A 26,554-nucleotide genomic window follows, 5' to 3' on the forward strand; every position below is an offset into this window, starting at 1 on the left:
CCGTATGGTTACCTCATAACCTCAAACTAGAAGGGTCGTCACACCACACCCCGCCCCCATACATCTTTTATTCAACCCACAGCACTTCCGGTGGCAACCGTCAGCTGGGGCAGTGGTCAGCTGACGCCATCAGGCGAGTCCTGTACTCTCCATTCACAGAAGACCCGCTTCTCGCCTGTAAGTTTTGGGCCCCTGGCTTGGAAGTTCATGTTCCTCTGGTTAAAAGCTCATTGAAAATATTCTTTCTGGAGGAGGAAGAATTGCCTGCCCGACCCTTAAATCAGGGATTCTCAACCCTGGCTCTACCTTAGAATTACCTGGGAGCTTTAAAATGCTACCAATGACTGCACTGTATCCTGCAGAGACTCTAAAGCAACTGGACCAGGCTGAGGCACTGAGCATCTGTAAGTAGCTATTTTTTAAAAGTACCCCAGATATTTCTATGGCTCATTCATTGTTCCGAACCACAGCTGTGAGTGGAAATCCCAGCTAGGGTGGCATTTTACGTAAAGGGTACTGGCTGGAATAATATGAGAAAGGTGTCTTAAGCTGGTATGTATCTCAGCAAAGCTACAGTTCTCCTGAACTCAAATTCATAAGGTTCTAACCCGCTTTATTTGTCCACTGAGGGAAAGAGCTGTCACGTCTAGGCCGAGGATCCAAAACCCAGCCTATTAGCATGTTTCCAAACACTTCATAAGAAAAGTAAGGTTGATCTGCAATTTAGCATTTGCCATGAATCCCTGGTAAAAGCCTGTAATTAACTGGTAAGCTGGACTTTCTGAACACTTGTTTTCCTGTGTGGGATGAGGATTCGTCTGCAATTTTCAATCAGGTGGTTTCTGCAGCTGAGGTTTAAAAATAAAAAACGAAAAGAGGGGTAAAATTGCTTTTCACCTCCCAAGATAGCAACACACAGCCCAGAGGGCTTCCAGGAAATTCAGGAAGGTTTACTGAACCAAAGTAAAGTGGAGCTGGCCACTGAAGTGATTGGGTTTTTACTGGATGTTGGGAAAAAGAAGGAAAGAAAGCGTATTGGTCCGTTCTCGCATTGTTACAATGAAATACCTAAGACTGGGTGATTTATAAAGAAAGGAGTTTAATTGGCTCCTGGTTCCTCAGGCTGTACAGGAAGCATGAGACTGGCATCCCCTTGGCTTCCCAGGAGGCCTCAGGAAACGTATTATCATGGAGGAAGGCAAAGAGGGAGCGTGCACCTTACATGGCCAGAGCAGGAGGAAGAGAGTGAAGGGGGAGGTGCCACACACTTTTAAACAAGCAGATCTCAGGAGAACTCACTCACTATATAGTACCAAGGGAGACGATGCTAAACCATTCATGAGGAATCCACCCTTATGATCCATCACCTCCCACCAGGCCCCACCTCCAACACTAGGGTTTACAATTTGACATGAGATTTGGGTGGAGACACAGATGCAAACCACATCAGAAAGGCAGAAAAAAGAAATGCAGCTTGATGGCAAATCTTCAAAAAGTTAAAAATAGAATTACATGTGATCTAGCAATTGCATTTGTAGGTATATACCCAAAAGAATTGAAAGCAGGGACTCGATCTGTTATTTGTACACCTACGTTCATAGCAGCCTTATTTACAACCACCAACAGGTGAAAGCAACCTGAACATTCATCGACAGATAAACGGGTAAACAAAGCAGTGCATACATATAATGGAATATTACTCAGTCTTAAATAGGAAAGAAATTCTGACTCATGCTACAACATGGATGAACCTGGAAGAAATTATGCTAAGTGAAACAAGCCAGATAGGAGAGGACGAATACTGTATCATTCTACTTCCGTGAAATATCTATAGAGTAGTCAAATTCATAGACAGAAAGTAGAATAGAGATTATCAGGAGCTGGGGGAAGGAGAGGATGGAGAGCTATTATTTAATTGGTTAAGACTATTATTATTATTTAGTGAAGCTATTATTTAGTTGGGCAAGATAAAAAAAAGTTCTGGAGGTTGGGCACAGTGGCTCACGCGTGTAATCCCAGAACTTTGGGAGGCCAAAGCGGGTGGATCACCTGAGTTCGAGAGTTTGAGATCAGCCTGGCCAATATGGTGAAACCCCATCTCTACTAAAAATACATAAATTAGCCGGGTATAGTGGTGGGCACCTGTAATTCCAGCTACTCAGGAGGCTGAAGTAGGAGAATCACTTGAACCTGGGAGGAGGAGGTTGCAGTGAGCCGAGATTGTGCCATTGCACTTCAGCCTGGGCGACAAGAGTGAAACTCTGTCTCAAAAAAAAAAAAAAAAATTCTGGAGACGGACAGTTGTGATAATTACACAACACTGTGAATATACTTAATGCCACTGACCTGTATATCTAAAAATGGTTACTTTTATGTTACATGTATTTTGCTATAATTAGAAGGAAAGAAAAAATAAATAAATGAAGCTTGAGCCCGGGAGATCCTGAGCAATGCAGAGAAGTACCTGGATGCTGATGCTGGAACCTGGCATACTCAAAAGAATGTTCTTTCATTGCCACTTTGAGGGAATAGTTAGGCATAATAGTTAGGAACCAGACCCTTAGCTTGGGTTCATATTTGTGACTTACTTGCTGTGTAATCTTGGCTCTCTGCTTGACCTCTCTTTGCCTCAGCTTCCTCACCTGTAAAATGGGGATAATGGTACTTACTTCAGTGAATTGTTGCAAAGTCCAAATGAGTGAATAGACATAAAGGCTTAGAGCAATGCTTGGCTCAGAGAAAGTCCTCTTTAAATATGAGACGAGATTATTATTGCTTGAAAGACATCCAATTTGTGCAGCTAGATGTTACCTTGAGCTTATCTGAAGAAAGGCTACATATATATATATAGCCTTATTTATTATGTATACATAAATAAATAATATAGTTTATCTACCTTGTCTACATAGAGTCTGAGATTCTGTGGAAAACCCAAAGAGGGAAGGAAAAAATTATTTTGCAGAATTACCTGGGTAGGGTATTGTCTTCCCTCTCGATGTTAGAGAAAGGTCCTCTGTCTTCTTGGAGGTAAAGTTTTGGAGAAATCCCTAAATTTGAAGGAACCAAATGTCATATGTTGAGCCTCTAGCCTTCTCCCTCCCTTAGTTTCCCCTAAGTGGCCCGGGTTTCCTGTCCTTCTGAAAGGCCCTCAAAACCCTCTGTATGCTGGGCAGAGTGGCTCACGCCTATAATCCCGACACTGTGGTAGGCCAAGACGGCTGATCCACCTGAGGTCAGGAGTTCGAGACTAACCTGGCCAACATGGTGTAACCCCGTTTCTACTAAAAATACAAAAATTAGCTGGGCATGGTGGCGGGTGCCTGTTATCCCAGCTACTCGGGAAGCTAAGATCGCGCCATAGCACTCCAGTCTGGGTGACAAGAGTGAAACTCCATCTCAAAAAATAAAAGACAAAAAACCTCTTGTTCCCTTGGCAAACTCGGTCAAGAGGCCCTTGGCTTAGGAAGCGTCCCCAAAGCCTGGGGGAAGGCAGGTGGAGGAACTGCTGCTTTCTGGCCACCTGTTATGGCTGAGGTGGGAGGGCGTGGGACCAGCTTCCTGGGGTAGGAGTTGACCATGTGTCTGTCCTTACTGATTAAATTTTTGGAGCACCTACTATGTACCTGGCACCGTGCTAGATGTTATGTATTCGACAGAGAACCAGACATTCACGGCCTGTGTTCTCATGGAGCTTAATTCTAGTAGAGGCAGACGGACATTAATTGAATGCCACACCAATAATGATTGAATTGTAAATTGGTCTAAGGGCTCTGAAGGAGAGATGCAGGGCACATTTCAGAGTGTCTGACCCAGTCTGTGAAGTGAGAGGAGCCGACACATGAGCTGGGAGCTGAAGGACGAGGAGGTATTAATCAGCAGACAGGATTGCAGGGGATGCAGAGAGGTCGGCCGGGCTCCAGCCCCAAAAGAGAAATTGAGGCTGACGTCACATTTCAACCTGGGAGCTAAAACCGCCAGGGGTTGGCATGAAAGACCCCCACACCCTGCTGCCTGCTGCAGGAATTGACTAGGGCATAGGCTTAGAGAGGCCTCTCCAATAATAACCAGTGCAGGACAGCTATGGAACACACAGAAAAGAAACAAGGCGACGACAGACATGCCTCAACTTTTGCCAACCCTTGGTGTCTCTAGCTAAGACTAGAGAATGTGGCGTCCCTATTATCACATGCATCTGCATCGCCCACGGATTTGTTAAAATGCAAATTCCGACTCGGTAACTCAGGAGGCCGAGGTGGGCCTAGAATTCTGTATTTCTAACAGTTCCCAGGTGATGCTGATGCTGTGGGGCTGCAGACCACATTTTGGAAAACAGAAGGGCATCAGGGTGAATGACTGATTGTGCCAGTGCATTAATGAGAATTAAACCCTTGGCCCGGTGCAGTGGCTCACACCTCTAATCCCAGCAATTTGAGAGGCTGAAGGGGGCGTATCATTTGAGTCCAGGAGTTTGAGACCAGCCTGGGCAGCATAGTAAAACCCCATCTCTACTAAAAATACAAAAATTAGCTGGGCATGGTGGTGCATGCCTGTAGTCCCAGCTACTCGGGAGGCTTAGGTGGGAGGATTGCTTGAGCCTGGGAAGTGGAGGTTGCAGTGAGCCAAGATTGTGGCACTGCATTCCAGTCTAGGTGACAGAGCCAGTCCCTGTCTGAAAATAAATAAATAAATAAATAAATAAATAAATAAATAAGTAAGTAAGTAAGTAAATAAACTCTCTAGCACTGGTCCCTATCCCTGCACATCATTTGACCCCCTAACCCTGTCTGTACATTAGTATTACTCAGGGACTTAAAAAAAATTCGGATGCCCAGTTCCCAGAATAGATAAATGGAATCAGCCCAGGCGTCTGGGTTTTTTGGGGTTTTAGAAGGCATCTGTATTCTTCAAAGCTCCCAGGTGGCTCTCTTGTGCAGGCTGGGTTGGCCAATCTCTGCCTCTACCGTTCCGCTTCCCTCCCACCCTGCTGTCTGTCTGGAGGCCTCCCAGGCCCCTCTGTGAGGGCGAGTGCCAAGGCACCTGGTCTGTGTTCCATAATTGCTTGGCTTTCTGCAGCTGTGGCATCAAATCGGCTAATTGAATCTGCTGGTGAGATGCAATGGGTGGGGAGGCGTGGCGGGGAATGGATGGGAGGGCTGGAGGGCAGCGTGCCAGCCTCTGGTTTGGAAAGACCCCAGGTCAAATGGGCACTGGAAGGTGTTGTTTAAAGCGGTTGGGGGCCAGACACGGTGACTCACACGTATAATCCCAGTACTTTGGGAGGCTGAGGCAGGAGAATCACTTGAGTACAAGAGTTCAAGACCAGCCTGGGCACATAGCAAGATCCCATTTCTACAAAAAAAAAATTAAAAATTAGCTGGGCATGGTGGTGCATGCCTGTCATCCCGGCTACTTAGGAGGCTGAGGTGGGAGGATCACTTGAGTCCAGGAGGTCAAGGCTGCAGTGAGCTAGGATCATGCCACTGCACTCCAACATGGGCAACAGAGTGACACTCTGTCTCAAAAAGTAAAATTAAGTTAAAAATAAAAAGCGTTGGAGTTTGGGAAGCAGGATAGTGGAGAGACAGAGGGTCTTCAGCAGAGAAGAGAAGAGGAAGGAATTGAGGGGCAGAGCATTCTGAGAGAGCCTGAAATTTCCTTGAGATGGAGAGATGAGTGGGCTTGTTCCAGGGCACAGATGCTTCCGTACAGCCCTACCCTGGCCACAGCCCACCCATGACATACCTTCTCTCTGCAGCCATGCAGCAGCCTCTGTCTTTTCCCCTTCTAGCCTGACTTAGTGAGCACCAGGCTCAACGCTGCCTCCTAGAGAGAGGGTTGCATGGCTATTCAGAGTATGGATTGGAGTGAGCTACAGTTTGGTTCAAATTTCACCTTTTGGTCAGTCACAGTGGCTCACACCTCATACCTATAATCCCAGCAATATGGGAGGCCTAGGCAGGAGGATTGCTTGAAGCCAGGAGTTCAAGACCAGCCTGGGCAACATAGCGAGACCTTATCTCCACAAAAAATTTAAAAAATTACCCAGGCATGATGGTACTTGCCTGTAGTCCCAGCTACTCAGGAAGCTGAGTTGGGAGAATCGCTTGAACCCAGGAGTCCAAGTCTGCAGTAAACTATGATCACGCCACTGAACTCCAGCCTGGGGGACAGTATGAGACTGTCCTGAGATGGATCTCAGGTTTCTCCTCTGTTATGAGCTTATGAGCTTCCAATCTCAATTTTTATTTTATATATTTATTTTTACCTTTCCTCTGATGCTGAAAATCTCACTATTTTATATAAAAAGCTTTAGAAAGTACCTTGCACAGTTAGTACTCAATAAATGCCAAATATGATTGATGATGATGATGATAATTGACGGACCCTGCCATACAAGAGCAGGACCTGGAATTACACAGACTTGAGTTTGAATCTTGGCCCCATGACAAATCAGCTGTGTGGCCTCGAGCAAGTGACACTGCCTCTCTGAGCTCCGGCTTACTTTTGTGTAAAATGTAGCAATCATTCTTATTAGGGGGATTAAAGGCAAATCAGCCTGTGAACCCATCCAGAAGTAGCCACTTGGAAAATTGTATCTGCTGTTTTAATCATTGCAGTCTGTGAAAGAGTTGAAAACCAGGCGCTTTGGAGGTATTTAATAGCTCAGCCCAGCAGCCTGTGGTTATTGCCCCAGCATCTCCCTCACCTGTTCACCATCACTTCGAAGCTGCCAGCTGGTATGATGTCTGGGAGCCAGGAATTGACACCCAATCTGTGCCAACCCAGATGCAGAACCAGGCATTTGTGCTCTCTGAAGTTCCTTGGGATTGGCAGTATGGGGAGATAGGTCAGAGCAAGACCTGGCAGTAGGCACTTAGTGCCAGACCAGTCATGGGAAGTGAGCTGCAGAGTGAAGGCATTAAAGCCAGAGGACCACAAAAGTGAGCTCCTGGGAGCCACAGTATGGGGAGTATTATAGAGGGGAAGAACTTAAGAATGGATTCCATAAAGCTGTGTATGTAATACTGGACTCATCTCCAAGCTATGTTTAGTTTTATTCTAAACAGTCTACTAAAGACACTGAAAATCAAACTATAGCATGGCTCACCACCTAAGTCCCTAGGGTACACATCTGAGGGGCAGATATGAATAGCATTGCAAAGCCTTTGAAAACTGAACTGACATCAAAATAACAGCAAACAGAAGGCAGGATAGAACATGTAGCCTGAAATTTTCCATGTCAATTTCTTAAAAAGTCAACATGTTCAATAGGATTTAAGCAAGACCTAGAGTCTCGTAATATTAAAAGTGTCCAGGATACAACCCAAAATGACTTGATTTATGGAGAATGAGCAGAATCTGGCAAATTCTTAGAGAAAGTGTAATCAACAGATGCCAACCACAAGATGGCCCAGATATTGGAATTATCAGATGAAGACTTTGAAGCAGCTATTATAACCACGCTCCAGGAAGTAAGGGTGAACCCTCTTGAAAAGAATAATAAGGTAGAAAATGTCAGCAGATCAACAGAGAAATAGAAGATATTAGAATTATGTGGAAATTTTAGAACTGAAAAAGTACAATCACTGAAACAAAATATTTGCTGAATGGACTCAATAGCAGAATGGAGGTGACAGAGGAAGGTGTTAGTGGGCTCGAAGACAGATCCAGAGATATTATGCAACAGAGAGTGAAAAAATCGGGGAAAGAAGAGGGTGGGAAGATCTATGGAGAAATATCAAAAAGTTTAATGTTCATGTCACATGAATTCCGGAACATTTATGTCACATGAATCCCAGAAGGAAAGAAGAAAAAACAGTGGGGAGCATTGTCATGGAGGCAGGCGACTCACTCCAGACAACCCCTGAGTTCCTTACCAGATTGCTGGGCTCCTGGCTCAACCAAACCCCTCTTGTTCTTCCCTTCTCAGAAAACATTAGCAAGTCATGAGGAAGCTGTGTGGCACCATGTTCAAAGTCAGCCAGAGCTGGCTTCTGTGTGATTGTGGGCAAGTTGCCTTACCACGCTGAACCTTGGTTTTCTTGTTTGAACAATGGGGACAGTAATACTTCTATTTATCATGAACTGGCTGATTTTCTCATTTAATCTTTCAACAAACGTATAAGTTATGATCTATTTTATGATCATTTTGCAGTTGGGGAAATTCGAAGCTTAGGGACGGGAAGTGCAATGAGTATAGCCAACTGCGGAGTGAGAGAACAGTTCACCCAAAACTGCCCTCACTTCAGACACCAGCTGTAAGTTCTGAGGTCTCTAGGACCACCTCCCTTCAGACCAGTTGGTTACAATTTCAGGGCCCCTATGACCTCCCTCAGGTTCAATAATTTGCTAGAAAGACTACTAGAACTCAAGAAAGTGCTACTTATGACTACAGTTTTATTACAGCAAAAGGGTGCAAATTAAAATCAGCCAAGGGAAGAGATGCATAGGGCAGAGTCCAGGAGGGGTCAAACTCTGAGAATGTAGTCATCTGTCTGCCTTGTGAGTCACAGACAGTGTTACCTCTACTCAGTCATGGTGTGTGACAGTGCACACAGGATAGCCAGCCAGGGAAGCTTGCCACACCTTTGGCATCCAGAGTTTTTACTGAGCCTCAATCACATACTGCTCAGGTGGCTGATCTTCAGTCTCTATCCCCTCCCAGAGGTCTGGGTAATACCTTTTATGATCAGTTTCTCCAGAAGTCTGAATTGATAATATTTGTGATCCTAGAGCCCCCATCATAAATCACATTGCTAGGCTAGCCAAGAGTCAAAGCCCCCAGGCAAACAGATACTCTTCTTAGGCAGAACATTCCAGGGACCTAGAGATCAGCCCCTAGGAGCCAAAGACAAAGGCTAGGCCTCTTTTTGGGTAAGATTACTTTTTCACTGTTTAGGTAGTAACTAGTAACCTGTGCAAAGTCATCAGCTGGTGAGTGGTTGAGCTGAGCTTCCAACTTAAAGCTGCTTGGTTCCAAAGCCCCTTTCACTCACTCTTAACCACGACATTGATGTTCCTGTGAATCAACTGGGGGTCTTGTTAAAATGCAGTTTCTGATTCCATAAGCCTGGGGAAGCACCTGAGCATCTGTATTCTAATAAGTTCCAGGTGACACTTGTGCTGGTCTAAGACCCACACTTTTGAGTCAGAAGGTGTGGGACTTGGACACTGGACCAAATTGAGGGCTAGCTAAAACAGGGATGGGGGACACTTGGACACTGGACCAAATTGAGGGCTAGCTAAAACAGCTTTCTGTAAGACATGCCCACCAGTGTGTCAGGTCAGTTTACCATTGCAATGGCAACACCTGGGAGTTACCACCCCTTTCCATGGCAATGACCCAACAACCCAAAAGTTACCACCCTTTTCCTAGAAATGTCTGCATAACCCACCCTTTAATCTACATGTAATTAAAAGTGGGTATAAATATGATTACAAAACTGCCGTGAGCTGCTACTCAGCACACTGCCTATGGGGTACCCCTGCTCTGCAGGAGCAGTCACAGGGCTGTCACACTGCTGCTTCAATAAAGCTGTTTTCTTCTACCCTACCACCGGCTCACCCTTGAATTCTTTCCCAGGCAAAGCCAGGAACCCTTGTGGACTAAGCCCTACTTTGGAGCTCACCTGCCCTGCATTACTTTGAATAGCTAGGAGACCCTTCCTCTGTTCTCCTGTGTCACCCCAATATGGCCAGAGCAGGGTTGGGGGAAATATCAAGGAGCAGATCAAGTACAGCCTGTAGGATAAGAAGTTGGTTTTTTCTAAGTGCATCGAGACATCTTTGGAGGATGTTGACCAGGGAAGTGATGTGGCTTAGATGTTTGAAAAATATCCTTCCAGCTGTTGAGAGGAGGATCATCTCAAAGACCTCTGGGTTGATGGCGGCTTGGACTGGAGAGGTGGAAGAAGGGTTTCAGAGAAGTCATTCACTGGACTATAATGTTGGAGGTAGGATCAGCAGAATGTGCTGATGTAAAGGACCATTCCCTATCTTGGCCAAGTTACTTATCTCTTCTAAATCAGGATTTCTTGTCTGTAGATCTCAGTTCCCACCTCACAGGCTATTGTGGGAACAAAAGGAAATGATGTGTAAATGGGCTCAGTGCAGTGCTTGGCATAAAGCAAGGGTTCCATTGATTGTGGTGTTGAACCTGGATGTGGGCAGAGGCCAGAACTCTAGCCAGGCGGTGAGGAGATGGAAGCACAGACCTGACCTGTCACCCTGGGGTTCTCCTAGCAGAGCCGCCAGTAGCACTCTGACCTCAACTTCTCCTCCTGAGAGCTCCTTGAGTCTGCCAACATCCACCAGGCGGTAGAACTTGGCTGGATTGTACACATCCATTATGCATTCCAATGGCAGCCTTTGAAGACCAGGCCAGCTGCCAGGGCTCCTGAGGGTTTTTATTCCACTGAATGGCTGTTTAATGACTCTGGTGCCTTTGGATGGAACCTTGTTCCAGGCAGATCCCCATGGGGGACAACATCGGGGAGCTGAGGGTTTATCCAACCACATATGTGCCTGCAGGGTCTGGGCTACACAGGGGGTCCAGAAGAGACCAGATTTCAGACTTGCTTTGTGCCTCGGTGGTGGCAAGATGCAATATTATGCTCAGAAGCCAAGGCCAGCACTTGGGTAGGTTCGAGATGAAGACTTAGGCAAGAAATCAAATCAGAAACCAAGAGAATGCTTTCAGACATCCCTTCTATCCATCACCTCATTCTGACTTTCCCAACCCAGAGCTGCCAGCAGCAGAATGCTTAACTTGCCAGGGCCTGGCCAGGTGCCATGGCTCATACCTATAATCCCAGCACTTTGGAAGGCCAGGGCAGGAGGATTGCTTTGGGCCAGGAGTTCAAGACCAGTCTGGGCAACATAGAAAGACCCCATCTCTGCAAAAGATAAATGAAAATAAATCAGCTGGACATATGGTGGCGTGTGGCTGTTGTCTCAGCTACTCAAAAGGCCAAAGTGGGAGGATCACTTGAGGCTGCAGTGAGCTACAATCACACCACTGCACTCCAGCCTGGACAACAGAGCAAGACCCTGTCTCAAAATTAATTAATTAAACATTTGAAATATATGTATAATAAAAATTTAAAATGCCAGGGCCTGCAGGGTACAGCTTCTAGTGTCACCTCACTGCCTACATTTTGAGGAAACGTGCTGTAGTGGATATAGCTTTGGCTTAGAAATCAGAAAACCAGACTCCCAGAGTTTAGTGCTGTATCATTTTGAGCAGAACCTTTTAATCTTTTTCAGCCTCTATTTTTCTTCTATCAGATGCATATAAAGTCTGTCTCAGGGTTGTTCATGCAGTATTTGACGATAATAATGGCAAACACTTAAATAGTGCTTCCTGTGTGCCAGGCACTGCTCCAAGTTTTTCAAATGAATTAACTCATTTAATCTGCATAGAAACGCTAAGATCATTGAGGGTGTTGCTTTTCTGGCCAGAAACCACTGACTGGTGGTGCCTTTGTCCGAGTTTTGCTCGAACCCACTGGGCGCACTCATCCTGGCAGGCTGCGCTCGGCTCACGCTACCAGGCTGGATCCCATGCCTCTGAAGAGACTGGAGCAGAGTAGCGAGGGTTATGTGAGCAAGCGAGCATTGGGTTCAGCCACTGTGCACAGTCAGGCACACCAGCTGCTGCAGTGGGGTGGGCAGTTCCAGGTGCCAGCATGGGTGCCAGCTCACTGTGAGGCTGTGGCTGGACCAGGCTCTCCACAAGCAGCTTCAATGGCTGGCACTGGGGAACACAGTGGTGCCCAGAAGCTTGGAGACACCAGGAACCACAAGGCCCCAAAGGGCGAGTCACAAACCTGGCTTGGGGAGCTCCCGGGCCTGGGCCCTCTGAAGGGCTGCAGCTCTCCTCTCCTTCTTTCTTCTCTCCTTCTTGTTGCCTGTAACATGGCAAACAAGGGGTCTGTTTCAGCCCTGTTTGTGTTACAGCTCTTTTAGCCCTGCCATTTGGCAGGCCCTGAGTTCTTGTCCTGCATCCAGGAAGAATGAGGTACGCAGACAAGTGGAGGCTGGGCAAGACGAAGAGGAGCTTTATTGAGCAATACAACAGCTCAGAGGGGACCCGTAACAGGTAGCTCCTCTCCATAGCCAGGGTGTCCCAATGAGTGTTCAGCTCTCAGCACAGAGGGTAGCTCCTCTCTGCTAGGGAGGTCATCCAAGTGTCCAGCTGTCAGCAGAGAGGGCAGTTCCTCTCTGCAGCTGGTCAGCCTGTAGTCTACCCATTGTCTCTTTGTTCTCTACCCTGAGTCTAGCTGAGTCCAGGGTTTTTATGGGCCTCAGAGGGGAGGAAGTATATGCTCATTGGTCCATGGGCAGCCAGGGACAGGCCAAGGGAAAACCACCAGAAGTTCCTGCTCTGGTCCACGGGACTGGCGGCCTGGCCCCCAGGCTTCAGACTCTCCCTGGTTTGAAGGTGGGGCTTCACCAGGGACCAGCCCCCTTCTGCCCAGAAGCCTGTCTCCTGCTGCTCATGCCAGGCTGCTCAAGGCACTCAGACTGTTCATGCCAAGGGGCACCTGCAGGCCAGTGGTGGGCTCTCCTCAGCCCCTCCTCGGCCTCCCTCTCATGCTTGCTGGCACCCAAAGTCTGGAGGGGGCCGAGGCATCAGGGGCTTGCCATATCAGCACTGCCCCAAGCTTGTGCACCCCTGGCCAGGCTGCCACAGCACCTAGGCTTGGTTCCAACTTTGCTCCGAGATAGGAGTGGGTGCCGAAAGCAGGAAGGAGCCAGGCAGCAAAGGCAGGGTGGGAGGTTGGGGTGGGGAGGGAAGGGTATCTCCCCGGGTCCCCAAGAGTGCATGGATGCCTGAATCTGCAGCTGTGGCTGAGTGGCTGTGGCTGCACCCAGGGAGCTCCCTCTGTGCCATTTTGGAGGAGGCAGGGCTCCGGCTTGTGACAGATCCCACCCGCTCTGTGAAGCATGCAGCCCTGGCCACACCTCCTGGTAGCCTGGGGCGGGATCCCAGGTCCTCGCTGGGTCACTCTCTGCCCATTCCTCCATGCCTGACCTCACTGCTCTCCCGCTGGTGGGTGGCTCACCCCAGTCCCATTGCAGCAGCCCCTAGGGCAGCAGGCTCCAGTGGAGGCTCCTGGGGGCAGGCACTGAGGACCACCTGCCTCCTTCCCGCACACTCCCCATAGCTATGGCAGGGGCAGAGAGAGGTGATGCATGCCAGGGTCTGGAGTCACAGAGGCTCTGGTCCTGGGAGTGGGTCCCACCTGGTCATGCAAGGGTGGGGACAGCACAATTGGCTGCCTTGGGCATGTGGGGCACAGGGACACGGGGCACAGGGGTCCCACCACCACTGCTGCCACTCCTGCAGCCTCTCTGCTGCCACCACTGCCAGTTCCCCGCACCTCCCCCACCCCCACCACAGCCAGAGCAATGGCAGTGGCTGCTCCGGATGGCCCTTCACTGCCATCAATAGGAGTCATTATTGCCATTTTATGGATGAAGAAAGTGAGGCAACAATAGGGTGGGAAGTAGCTTACTTAGGATCCTGGAGCCAGGATTCAAACCCTGGTCATCTGGACTAGAATCTGAGCTCTCAGTTACTGGGTTATATGTTTTAAGTGTTTATCTAGCCCCTGCTTTGTTGAGGGCTACATTAGTTGCTGAAGAAACACAGAAAGACAGAAAAAATCCATCCTTTCATGATCTTGACGTTCTAATTGGGGTAAGATAAATGATTAATAAGCAAACAGCTAAATAATAGTGGAGTGAGCCAACACAGAAGGCCTGGAAAATTACTCTAAAATTTGGTATATAAGCTGAGAAGGTCCAGCAGTGCAGGGATGGAGGAAAGGAGCAGTCTAGGCAGAGGGAATTGTGCAAAGGTCCTGGGGCAGGAATGAGCTTATTTTGTTCAAAGAAGAGAAAGAAAGCCAGAGTGTCCAAAACATATTTAACACATGGAGTGAATTAGGCAATGAGATCTGAGCAATTAGCAGAGACTATAGCAAGGAACTTAGATGATACATTTTTTAAAAAATCTTTTAATTTATTTTTTTTGAGATGGGGTCTCACTCTGTTGCCCAGGCTGGAGTGCAGTGGCACAATCTCAGCTCACTGCAGCATTGACCTCCCTAGGCTCAAGTGATCCTCTCACCTCAGCCTCCTGAGTCTCTGGGACTATAGGTGTGTACCACTATGCCCGGCTAATTTTTGTACTTTTTTTTGTAGAGACAGGGTTTTGCCATGTTGCCCAGGCTGGTCTTGAACTCCTGGGCTCAAGCAATCTCCCTGTCTCGGCCTCCCAAAGTGCTAGGATTACAGATGTGAGCCACCACACCCAGCCTTAGATATAAGTGTTTATTGAGCATCCACAGTGTGCCTAAGGCTGATAGGCATGAAGGAAACAGAACTGAAGAAGCCATGTGGCTCCTGGCACCATGAAGGACTGGGTGAGATGACATGCATGCAAGGACTTAGCACACAGCAGATGCTCAGTGGGTGTAATTTTCTCTCTCTTCCTATTTGTGAGTCGACATGAAAACTGCTTCCCTGGGTTTCTGCCTCCCCCTGTGCCCTGCATTAAAGCAGGACGGAATATAGTTGGCTTATCATGGAAATTATTTTTAGAAACAGCTGTAGGCAAGGGCATTATTCACCAAGCAAAACAAAGCAAACAGGTGGGTGAAGAGTCAGTAGGGCGGGCAGTGGGCAAAAGATCTTCCCTTCTGTCTTCATGAGCAGATGCCCTCACTGGCCACAGGAGGCTCTTTGGGACCTGTTGTTCACTACTTGAGGATCTTGAGTGACAGAACTGGTCCAAGAACCAGGGAGAGTATCTGCCAATGTGGCCGCCAAAGTTCTCCTTAGATGTCTGCTTTGGGATCTTATTCTGCTTAATTGTGTTGGGGCTGGAGAAGCAAAGGGGAGGCAGCCTTTGGATGATTTCTAGGTGGGTTCCTCTTCCATCCTTGTGCAAGGTCACCCTTGCCCTCTTGGTGGCCTCTCTGGTAAGGAGAAGCTAGGACACTTAAGATATGCCTGGTCTGGCTGGGCATGGTGGCTGACACCTGTAATCTCAGCACTCTGGGAGTCCAAGGCAGGCGGATCACCTGAGGTCGGGAGTTCGAGACCAGCCGACCAACTGACCAGCCTGACCAACATGGAGAAATCCCGTCTCTACTAAAAATACAAAATTAGCCGGGTATGGTGCGCATGCCTGTAATCCCATCTTCTTAGGAATCTGAGGCAGGAGAATCACTTGAACCTGAGAGGCGGAGGTTGCGGTGAGCCGAGATCGCACCATTGCACTCCAGCCTGGGCAACAAGAGCGAAAAAACTCCATCTCAAAAAAAAAAAAAAAAAAAGAAAGAAAGATATGCCTGGACAACCTCGTGATAAAATAAGGGCCCTAGCCTCATTACAAGAAGTGCCTCTAAGACTCAATAAGTTTCTAAGGCACTTGAGGATTAGGGCAAGTCATACTTTTCCAAGTTATTAAGTGTGGTTTGGAAAAGAAGGCACAAAAGACATCATGGGAAGAGCTCCTAACTTGGACAAGGGGCAGGAATTTAGTGGTAGCTCTTATAATAAAAATAGCCAACATTTATTAAAGTCTTATAATCCTCCAAGTGCTGTCTCAAGTCTTTATAAGCACTGTCTCAATTGATCTCACAACAACCAAACGAGGTAGGTACTGGTGTTATCCCATTTTACAGGGAAGGAAACTGAAGCTCAGAGATCTCATATGACTCACCACAAAGCTAGAAGTCACTGTATCAGTTAAGGTATGGCTAGCTGCTGTAACAGATAAGCTGCCAAGGTCTTGTGGTTTGACACCACGGAAGTTTATTTCTTTTCTTTTCTTTATTATTATTATTTTTTGAGACAGGGTCTTGCTCTGTCCCCCAGGCTGGAACGCAGTGGCATGATCTTAGCTCACTGCAGCCTTGAACTCCTGGGCTCAAGTGATCCTCCCGCCTCCATCTCCTGAGTAGCTGGGACTACAGGTGTGTGCCACTGTGCCTGCCATTTTTAAAAATTTTTCGTAGAGATGGGGATCTCACTATTTTGCCCAAGCTGGTCTTGAACTCCTGGCCTCAGGCAATTTTCCCCTCTCAGCCTCCCAAAGTGCTGGGAATATAGGCATGAGCCACCCAGCCCGGACCAGAATCTTATTTCTTTCTTGCACAAGGTCCTTCGAGGATCCTGTCCTGAGTGACCTTCCATGTGGTGATTCAGTGGCCCAGGCGCCTTCCATCTCATGGCTCTGCCATCTTCTCTGGCCCTGGGGGGTTTCATCTCTAGCTGGTGGTTGGGGAGGAGAGAGAGTTGAGGACTGCATGGAAAGTTTTCATGGGCCAAGCCTAGAAGTAATGTACATCACTTCCACTTCCAATTCCACTCATATTCTATTAACCGGAACTCTGCAGGAGAGGCTGGGAAATGTAGTCCAGCTACATGTTGAGGGAGAGCAGTGAACAGGCTTTGCTGACCACACAGCCATCTCTGCTCAGACACCCAAGCAGGCAAATAGAAGAGCCAGTCCATGCCCTGAACATGCTTGCTCCACAACCTCCCGGAGCACTTGTGGCCTCTGAGTTTACGGTCAGGGTCAACAGTGGGGGAATCTCACGCCACTAAATTCCAGGCTGGCAAGAGCCTGGAAAACCTTTTGGCTGGAGAGCCCGGCTCACCTGCTGACTTATGAAAGCAGTTAAACCAGTGGTTCTCAACCTGGGGTGACATTGTCCCCTCAGAGGACATTTGGCAATGTCTGGAGGCATTTTTATTATCACAGCTCAGGGACGCTCCTGGCCTCTTGTCGGTAGTGGCCAGGGATACTGCTAGATATCCCACAGTGCACACACAGACCCTCACAACAGAAAATCATCCAGCCCCGAATACCTACGGTACCAAAGTTAAGAACCCCTGAGCTAGAATGATGGGATTCTGTGCGTCCTCTGAGGTTTTCGGGGTTGGGTGGTGATCTCCACCAGGCGCTGAGAAGGGCAGGTTGCGTGGGCTCAGAGCCAGTCAGTGCCTGTTCTGGACCTGTTTGAGGCTTGTTTACTCTCCTTATGACATTTTAACCTCTCATCATTCCCAGTGGCTTCTTTTTAACTGCCTGAGTGTGAAGAACTCAGAGCCAGAGCATGCTGAGTGAGTCCACGCTGATCTGTGCAGATTTTTCAAATGGCTTCCCTGTCTCCACCCATAAAAGCTTAGGCAAACAGAAATACCTTGCTCTGCAAACAAGCCCCGTCTCCCAGGTGGCAGGGGCTGGGCAGATGGACTGCAGCTCAGCCCAGCTTGAGACGGTGCGAGGAGGCCTCTTGGGAAGATGAGCAGAACATGTCACGTCAATGTGGTGACGTGAAGGGGTTACATGGGAAGGAGTAGTACTGATGACTTTTTAGTATTGCTATTATAAAAGCTATAATTTTTCCATACCTCATGTATATGTGTATATATAGATATGCATACTATTATTTAGATATAATTCATATATTATTTATTTATTTATTTATTTATTTTGAGACAGAGTCTCACTCTGTCACCCAGGCTGGAGTACAGTGGTGTGATCTCGGCTCACTGCAACCTCCACCTCCCGGGTTCAAGAGATTCTCCTGCCTCAGCCTTCCAAGTATCTGGGATTACAGGCACCCACCACCAAGCCCAGCTAATTTTTGTATTTTTAGTAGAGACGAGGTTTCACCATGTTGGCCAGGCTGGTCTTGAACTCCTGACCTCAGGTGATCCACCCGCCTTGGCCTCCCAAAGTGCATGGATTGCAGGCATGAGCCACTGTATCTGTCCTATAACTCATATATTTTATATGTATATATTGTATGTACTATTTCTATAAATATTATTAGCCATCAATATATTAATAATGAATATTAATAAATTGATACCAATTAATATTTGCATATGAATATGTAAAATTGAATATCACTTATATATTATTCAAATATCTAGAAACTACACACGTTTATGGTGCAACCATAAATGGGGAAGAATTAAACAAAAAGTAAAAGTCCCTAGTTTCCCCTACTTAGAGCTAACAACTTTTAACATCTAGGCTCTTTCCAGGAATGTATGCACTAATGTGTGTATATATGTATACATATGTGTGTGCGTGGTATGTATACGTGTGTGTGCATGTATATGTGCACATCTGTGTATGTGTATGTCTATATCACTACTCTCTTTTGTTAGCATCCAAAATATATATGCTTTTCTGCCACTTGCTCTTCTCACTTCATACATCTTAGACAGTTTTCCAAATTAGCATCTATTTATTCATTTAACAAATATGCATGAGTCCCTCTTATGAGCCAGGCACTGCGGCTATGACAGTGAGCAAATTAGACAAAAATCCTGGGTTCAGCAGGCTAATGCTTTAATGTGGGAAGACAGGCAATAAACAAAACAAATAACTGAATTTTGCAGTTGAGAGGTGATGTTAAATCCAAATGAGAAAATGGGAGCAGAGAAAGGGGGTCGTGATGGATGGGGTGAGGGTGACAGTTATTAAAGGGTGGCCAGGGGGAAGTTGACCTTTGATCCTAGCCTTTCAGGATATCAGAGATATGCCATGTGGATGTTTGTGGGAAGAGCATTCCAGCCAGAGGGAACAGCAACACAAAGGCGCTGGCAGGAGAAACAGCAAAGAGATCAAGTGATTGAGGTGGAGAAGTATAAAACCCTTTCATTATTACGGCCGCATGATATCCCATACAATCGATTAGTTGAAGAGTAATCTATTTGGTGGGTCTCCTGTTGGTCAACATTGAGGTTAATCATTTTTTCTGTGCTTAGAAACATTGTTAGAGTGAGCATCCTCACATATATCTCTGCTGATGTGTTCGAATGTACTGTGACCTAAATCCTAGCAGCGGGATGGCTGGGTCAAAGCATGTATGTTGGTCAATTTTGATAGATAGTGTCAGATTTGCAATTTTTTTTTTTTTTTATGGCACACCCTTGCCCCAAGCAAACCTCCTGCCCGGGCCTCCTGAAGTGCTGCTGGGATTACAGGCATGAGCCACTGTGCCCAGCCAGTGGCACAATTTTTACTTTGTTGTGTCTTCTTGAAGCATCCAGTTGAAACAGATGACTTGGGCAAATGTTTTAGCTCAGGGAGCTCCCGACCCCTTGCCCCTCAAAAGATTCTTGTAAGAATGACATAAGCAAGCTTTGAAAACTGTTAAGTTCTGAACAACCATGAGGCGACATTTTTTATCATCCCTCTTTACCTTTAAAAAGCATCTTTATTTTTAATTATGTAATAATCTCAGATTTGACTGTAGTCTTTATTTTACAGTTGGCATAGGCAAAGCAGTTCTATATTGGTCACTGCCTTCCAAAATCCAGTGTGTGGATTATCATTATTTTTGCAATGAGTGAAAAAGTGATAAATGGACTTCATCAAGATTGAAAACCTTTGTTCTTCAAAAGACATAGTCAAGAAAATAAAAAGCCAAGCCACACCCTGAGAGAAATTTTTGACAAAGCATATATCCAACAAAAAGCCCATATCCAGAATGTATAAAGAGCTCTTGTAACTCAGTAAGACAGTCCACACCCCAATAAAAATGGGCAAAAGGTTTGAAAAGACACACTGCACAAAAAGAGAATACATGGATGGCAAAGAAGTGCACGAAAAGATGCTGCTCTTCATCAGTCAACAGCAAATTAAAACCACAATACATTACCACTGCACACCCACTAGTACAGTTAAGTTTAAAAGATGGAAAACAAGAAGCGTTGGTGAGAATATGAAGCAACCGGAACCCTCATGCATTTTTGGTGGAATGCAAGCTGCTACAGCCACTTTGAAAACAGTTATGAACGTGGCTTATAAGGGTAAATATATATTTACTATCCAACCCATGAATTATTCTCCTAGGTATTTACCCAAGAGAAATAAAAACATATGTCTACCAAAAAAGCCATGTATACAGATGTTCCCAGAAGCATTATTTATAATCACCAAAAAAGTGGAAATAATCCAAATGTCCATCAACTGATGAATGGATAAACAAATTGTGAGACATTCATACATTAGAATACTACTGGGCTGGGCATGGTGGCTCACGCCTGTAATTCCCACACTTTGGGAGGCTGAGGTGGATGGATTACTTGAGGTCAGGAGTTTGAGACCAGCCTGGCTAACATGGCGAAATCCCGTCTCTATTAAAAATACAAAAAATTAGCTGGGCATGGTGGCGGGCGCCTGTAGTCCCAGCTATTCGGGAGGCTGAGGCAAGAGAATGGAGTGAACCTGCGAGGCGGAGCTTGCAGTGAGCTGAGACCCCGCCACTGCACTCCAGCCTGGGTGACGGAGCGAGACTCCATCTCAAAAATAAATAAATAAATAAACAAATAAACTATGGTGAAAGAAAGCAGCAGACAAGGTACTACTACTTGTGTCCAGCCAACTCGAGCCAGGGAGGGGATGGAGTGGAAAGGGACAAGAGGAAGGAACTTTCTTTGGGGAAAGAGCTATATCTTGGTTATCTCTGGTGGTACTTACACAATCACAGGCAGTGATTAAAATTCTTCAAATTAGATACTTGGAAATGGATGGATTTTATTCTGTGTAAGTAAGACTTTAATAAGACCATGGGGATATTTTTTTTAAATGAAACAAGTGGTTGTGGTTTTCATTTGCATTTCCTGATGACTATTGGTGTGGAACATCTTTCCAAGTGCTTTTCACATAGAAGGTGGAAGGCATTAAAGGCAGGAGAGGGCTCTGAGCAGGGTCCAGTGTGCCCATTGGTACAAAGGACCATTGAACCTTTGTTTGGTGTTTTGGGTGGACAAAATATGAAGGTTCCAGACTCTTTGGTTCAGGCCCTGGTTGGTATTTCTGGCCATGCGTGGTCTGTTATTGGAGTCATTGGGATAACCTGGAGTCACTGGGGGCTCCATACTTTCATCCAGGTCGTCTTGTCTTGCTCACTCCCTTGTCCCCAGCAGATTCACCAAGTCCTCTTCTTGCTCTAGGATCCAACAGCCTCATACCAGCCTGCGAACTTAGTAGTCACCCAGCTCATGGTATCAATCTTTGGGTACCCTCACCTGGAAATGAACATTTCCATGGCATAAAGAAGCAAGTAGAGGCAATAAAAGTAGGACGACTGAGTTGTTTGTGTGTCTGGTTGCTTTTATTTTAAAGGCTTTGGTTTAACATTTTATTAAAAAATTTTTTTAGGACTGGGCGCGGTGGCTCACGCCTGTAGTCCCAGCACTTTGGGAGGCCGAGGCAGACGGATCACGAGGTCAGGAGATCGAGACCACGGTGAAACGCTGTCTCTACTAAAAATATGAAAAATTAGCCGGGCGCGGGATTGGGCGCCTGTTCTCCCAGTTACTCGGGAGGCTGAGGCAGGAGAATGGCGTGAACCTGGGAGGCAGAGCTTGCAAGGAGCCGAGATCGCGCCATTGCACTCCAGCCTGGGTAACAGAGCGAGACTCTGTCTCAAAAAAAAAAAAAAAAAAAGAAAGAAAAAAATTTTTTTAACATATTGAAAGAATTGTCCCATGAACACCGATATTCCTACCCATCAGATTCTGTAATGAACATTTTGCTGTTTGCTTCATCACACATCTATCCAACTCTCTCTCTCAACTCATATTTTTATCAAGCATTTCAAAGTCAGTTGCTGATGTTACTCCCATTTCAATGTGGGGCAGGCTCTCGAGGTAATTTCAAAAAGATGTCTCAAACATGGTTGTGTGTGTGTGTGTGTGTATGTGTGTCTGTGTGTGTGTGTGCGTGCGCGTGCATCTGTGTGTGTGTGTGTGTGTGTCTGTGTGTGTGTGTGCGCGTGCGTGCACGTGCATCTGTGTGTGTGTGTGTGTGTGTGTGTGTGTGTGTTTGGAGACAGGGTCTCACTCTATTGCCCAGGCTGGAGACAGAAGAATCTCTTGAACCCGGGAGGTGGAGGTTGCAGTGAGCCGAGGTCGCGCCATTGTTCTCCAGCCCGGGCAACAAGAGGGAAACTCCATCTCAAGAAGAAGAAGAAAAAAAGAATTGAAAGAGAGTCCAGAAGTGTTAGTCTAGGGCCAAGGTAGACACACTTTTTCTCTTCTTTTCTTTTCTTTTTTTTCTTTTCTTTCCTTAAGAAGCAGGGTTTGCTCCATTGCCCAGGTTGGAGTGCAGTGAACATTTCGCTGTTTGCTTCATCACACATCTATCCAACTCTCTCTCTCAACTCATATTTTTATCATGCATTTCAAAGTCAGTTACTGATGTTAATCCCATTTCAATGTGGGGCAGGCTCTCAAGGTAATTTCAAAAAGATGTCTGAAACATGGTATGTGTGTGTGTGTGTGTGTGTGGCTCACTACAGCCTCAACCTCCCAGACTCAAGCGATCCTTCCCAAATAGCTGGGACTCCACGGGCATGCCACTACATCCAGCTAATTTTTAATTCTTTTTTGTGAAGGTCTTGCTATTTTCCCAGGGCTGGTCCTGAATTCCTGGGCTCAAGTGATCCTCTTGCCTCAGCCTCCCACAGTGCTGGAATTACAGGCGTGAGCCAGCGTGCCTGGCCCCATTAGTTTTTTTTAAGGTGACTTTTTGTTGAAGTCCAACACACATACAGAAAGGTGCTCCCAATTCATGAATTTATACAAAATGAACACTCCGTGTGACAGCTACTCAGATTAAGAACCAGAAACATTCTCAGAAATTCCCTCACAGCCCATGCCAGTTACTTCCCCCTCCCCCAGGGCAGCCACCATCCTGACCTTTCCTGCCATACATTCATTTTGCCTCTTTTTGACCTTTATGTAAATGGGATCACACCCCTCCTTTCATTCAGCATTATCTTTGTGAAATTTGTGTCATTGTGTGTAGTTGTCATTTTTCTATTCACATTTTGGGGATAATAGTATTTCAGAGTGTTGCTATACCACAACTTACCTATCCATTCTAGTAACAGGGTGATTTTTAAAACATGCTAGAATCTGCCCATCAAAGCAAGTGGCATTTCTTTCAGAGCATAATTTGGGATGCCACATTTGCCAAGAGCTGAGGTTAGGAATTGGAACTTACTCAGAAAAGGTCATCAGGACCCGAATTCAAATCCTGTTCTACTACTGGACCACAGGCTGGGTCCCAGGTGGGCCTCCTCCTGTCACTGGGACTTGACACCTTGTCTTGCGCGAGGATTCCAGACACATGCCACATTGGCCCACAGTGTAGGTTAAGGAATAGACTCTGCTGGGGAGTAAGGAAAAGGCCTATAGGACAGGCACTGGCAAGAAAGGAAGAAGCTTGAATTCCCTCTCCGTAACCACCATCCTTTGAGAGCTGCTGCCGGTCTGTGGTGCGCGTTTGAGTTCTGGGGCCAGGACTTTGTGCCCACCATCCCGCCATTTTATAGCGCAAGTGTGAGCAGGCAGCCTTGTCAGTGGGGGCAGGTGGGTTAGCGCCGGTGACCAGAGACCTTAGGGCCCATGGGAAATGACAGCTTCCTCTTCCCAGGGGAGGAAGCCCCCAGGGTGGGAGGAAAGCTGGTCCCAGACGGTTCGTGGTCCAGATGTTTCACCTAAGCTCCCAGAGCCTCTTTTGGACAATTCTGCTCATTGTACTTACACCCTGAGCCTCTGTCAATTTATCTGGAAAATGGGAGCATCTCACAAGCTTGTTCCTAGGCTGCTGTGAGGGAGGAATGGGATTGCGCATACACAGGGCCACAAGGCCTCTACATGTGGCCTACTGCTCTTTAAGGGATGTTACTGCTATTCAAAACACGTTTGAGCTGAGTGCAGTGGCTCACACCTGTAATCCCAGCACTTTGGGAGGCCAAGGCAGGTGGCTCATTTGAGGTCAGGAGTTTGAGAGCAGCCTGGCTAACATGGCAAAACCCCGTCTCTACTAAAAATACAAAAATTAGCTGGATGTGCTCGCTTGAACCCAGGAGGTGGAAGTTGCAGCGAGCTGAGATCGTGCCACTGCACTCCAGCCTGGGTGACGGAGCAAGACTGTCTCAAAACAAAACAAAACAAAAAACCCACCGTGTCTGGCTGAGACATGTATTATTATTATTTTTTAAAATAACTTGAGGTCATGGAAAGCGGAATGGTTCATCTATATTAAGCTCAGCAGCACCTTTAAAAAATTAGAAATGAAGCATCATGCTAAAGAAATGAGGTTGATTCTTTGGGTGTTTTGAAGAGGATTCTTGCAAACTTAATATTTCCATGAGGCACTTACCCTAATCCAGTGAATCTCAAACCTGGCTACACATTAGGGTCACTTGGAAAATTTTAAAAAGCTGGGATGGATGTTTGGGTGCCACCTCCAGAGACTGTGTCAACTGTCCAGGAAGATCCCCTCCCCCACCACTATAGTCTAAAGAGCTCCCTAGATGGTTATGTGTAGTCCTGCTTTAAACTCCAGCGTGCATCACAGTCATTCAGAGATTTGTTAGAACAGACTGCTGAGACTCTGCCCAAGAGTTTCTGATTTGGTATAGCAGAGTGGGCTTGAGAATTCGCATTTCTAACAGGTTTCCAGGTGATGCTGCTACTGCTGGTGTGGAGACCACACTTCGGGAACCACTGCTTTAGACAGACCAGAGGTCAGCAAACTACAGCCCACTCCCTGATTTTGTAAATAAAGTTTTATTGGAATGCAGCCATGTGCATTAATCAACATACTGTTTGTGGCTGCTTTCTGCTAGTGTAGCAAAGTTGAATGCTTCCAATAGAGGCCATAGGTGGCCCTCAAAACCTACAATATTTACTGTCTGATCCTTTATAGAAAAGGTATGTTGGCCTGGTGTGGTGGCTAATGCTTGTAATCCCAAGACTTTAGGAGGCCGAGGTGGGAAGATAGCATGAGCTCAGGAGTTCAAGATAAGCCTGGAAACAAAGTGAGATCCTGAATCTACCAAAAAAAAAAAATTTTTTTTTAAATAGTTTTTAATTAGCCAGGTGTGGTTGTATGTGCCTGTAGTCCCAACTCCTTGGGAGGCTGAGGCAGGCAGGTCCCAGAAAGAAGAGGAGAGCAAGAACTTTAACAACTTAGTCCCATCCCACAGAGACTGGGACCTCTAGATTGCGCCTGGGAGTTGGAGATTTGCAGTGAGCTATGATCATGTCACTGCACTCCAGCCTGGGCAATGGAGCAAGACCCTGATTCTATTTATTTATTTGTTTATTTATTTATTTATATTATACTTTATGTTCTAGGGTACATGTGCACAATGTGCAGGTTTGTTACATATGTATACATGTGCCATGTTGGTGTGCTGCACCCATTAACTCGTCATTTACATTAGGTATATCTTGTAATCCTATCCCTCCCCCCTCCCCCCACCCCACAATAGGACCCCGTGTGTGATGTTCCGCTTCCTGTGTCCAAGTGATCTCATTGTTCAATTCCCACATATGAGTGAGAACATGCGGTGTTTGGTTTTCTGTTCTTGTGATAGTTTGCTGAGAATGATGGTTTCCAGCTGCATCCATGTCCCTACAAAGGACACGAACTCATCCTTTTTTATGGCTGCATAGTATTCCATGGTGTATATGTGCCACATTTTCTTAATCCAGTCTGGACCCTGCTTCTTAAGAAAAGAAAAGGAAGAGAAAAAGTGTGTCTACCCCAGCCCTAGAGTAACACCTCTGGATTCCCTTTTTTTTTTTTTTTTCTTCTTGAGACAGAGTTTCACTCTTGTTGCCCAGGCTGGAGTACAGTGGCGCGATCTTGGCTCACTGCAACCTCCGCCTCCTGGGCTCAAGAGATCCTCCTGTCTCAGCCTCCCAAGTAACTAGGATGACAGGCACCCATCACCATGCCTGGCTAATTTTTGTATTTTTAGTAGAGATGGGGTTTCATCATGTTGGCCAGGCTGGTCTTGAACTCCTGACCTCAGGTGATCCACCTGCCTTGGCCTCCCAAAGTGGTGGGATTACAAGGGTGAACCCCCACGCCCAGCCCTCTTTCAGTTCTTTATTTGTTCTTCCCAGGGAAGAAGTGACTTACATAATTGAGAACATAATGAGTGTGCATCTAGAGGTCCCAGTCTCGGTGGGATGGGACTAAGTTGCTCAAGTCTTCTTGCTCCCCTCTTCTTTCTGGGAAATGCCTGCCCACCGTAGGCACCATCCTCTGCAACTCCCTCAGTGAGCCTGCTGGACAGGCTTCACCTTGCAGGGACAAAACCTGCACAGTTATGATCAGAGAGTTTTAAATCAAGAAGAGGAAATAGTAGGATCAGGCTCCTTTCTTCAACCCAGCTAAGCCACCGGTCAACTCATATTTTCATTCTGCATCTAACCTGACTGCACATGAGATCCACTTGGGGAGCATTTGAAAATCGCTGCCACTCAGGCCCCCCAAACCAATCGACAGAATCTCTTGGGGGGTAAAGCTGGGCCCTGAGGGGGGAAGGTCTGATTTATCATCCCCGAAAGACAAAAATGAAATTGGAAGATAACAACATAACATTCTAATGACATCACCACACTTGCTCGGGTGCTCATGGTGAATTTGATTCCAGACCTTCTCTGCAAGCCTTACCTCATCCCCAAAGCTCATGACATAGAT

At 46.5% G+C, this 26,554-nt stretch overlaps 1 protein-coding gene across 22 annotated transcripts in view; it reads left to right on the top strand.

The window, feature by feature from the left end:
• Positions 1-26,554, top strand: part of SYT17 (synaptotagmin 17) — a 93,764-nt gene that overhangs the window by 53,250 nt on the left and 13,960 nt on the right. For 3 of the 22 annotated variants that reach the window (XM_077986380.1, XM_077986373.1, XM_077986381.1), the window contains one exon: positions 9,846-9,953. The exons of 16 other annotated variants lie outside the window; for them this stretch is intronic. In XM_077986380.1, the coding sequence (XP_077842506.1) occupies positions 9,846-9,953 (108 nt within the window). Of the gene's footprint in view, positions 1-82; positions 330-9,845; positions 9,954-26,554 lie in introns of those variants that run through there. 3 more of the 22 variants (XM_028841407.2, XM_077986379.1, XM_077986378.1) reach the window with 3 other exon arrangements.

Source organism: Macaca mulatta, chromosome 20 (genome assembly GCF_049350105.2).
Source record: "Macaca mulatta isolate MMU2019108-1 chromosome 20, T2T-MMU8v2.0, whole genome shotgun sequence".
Lineage (NCBI taxonomy): Eukaryota > Metazoa > Chordata > Mammalia > Primates > Cercopithecidae > Macaca > Macaca mulatta.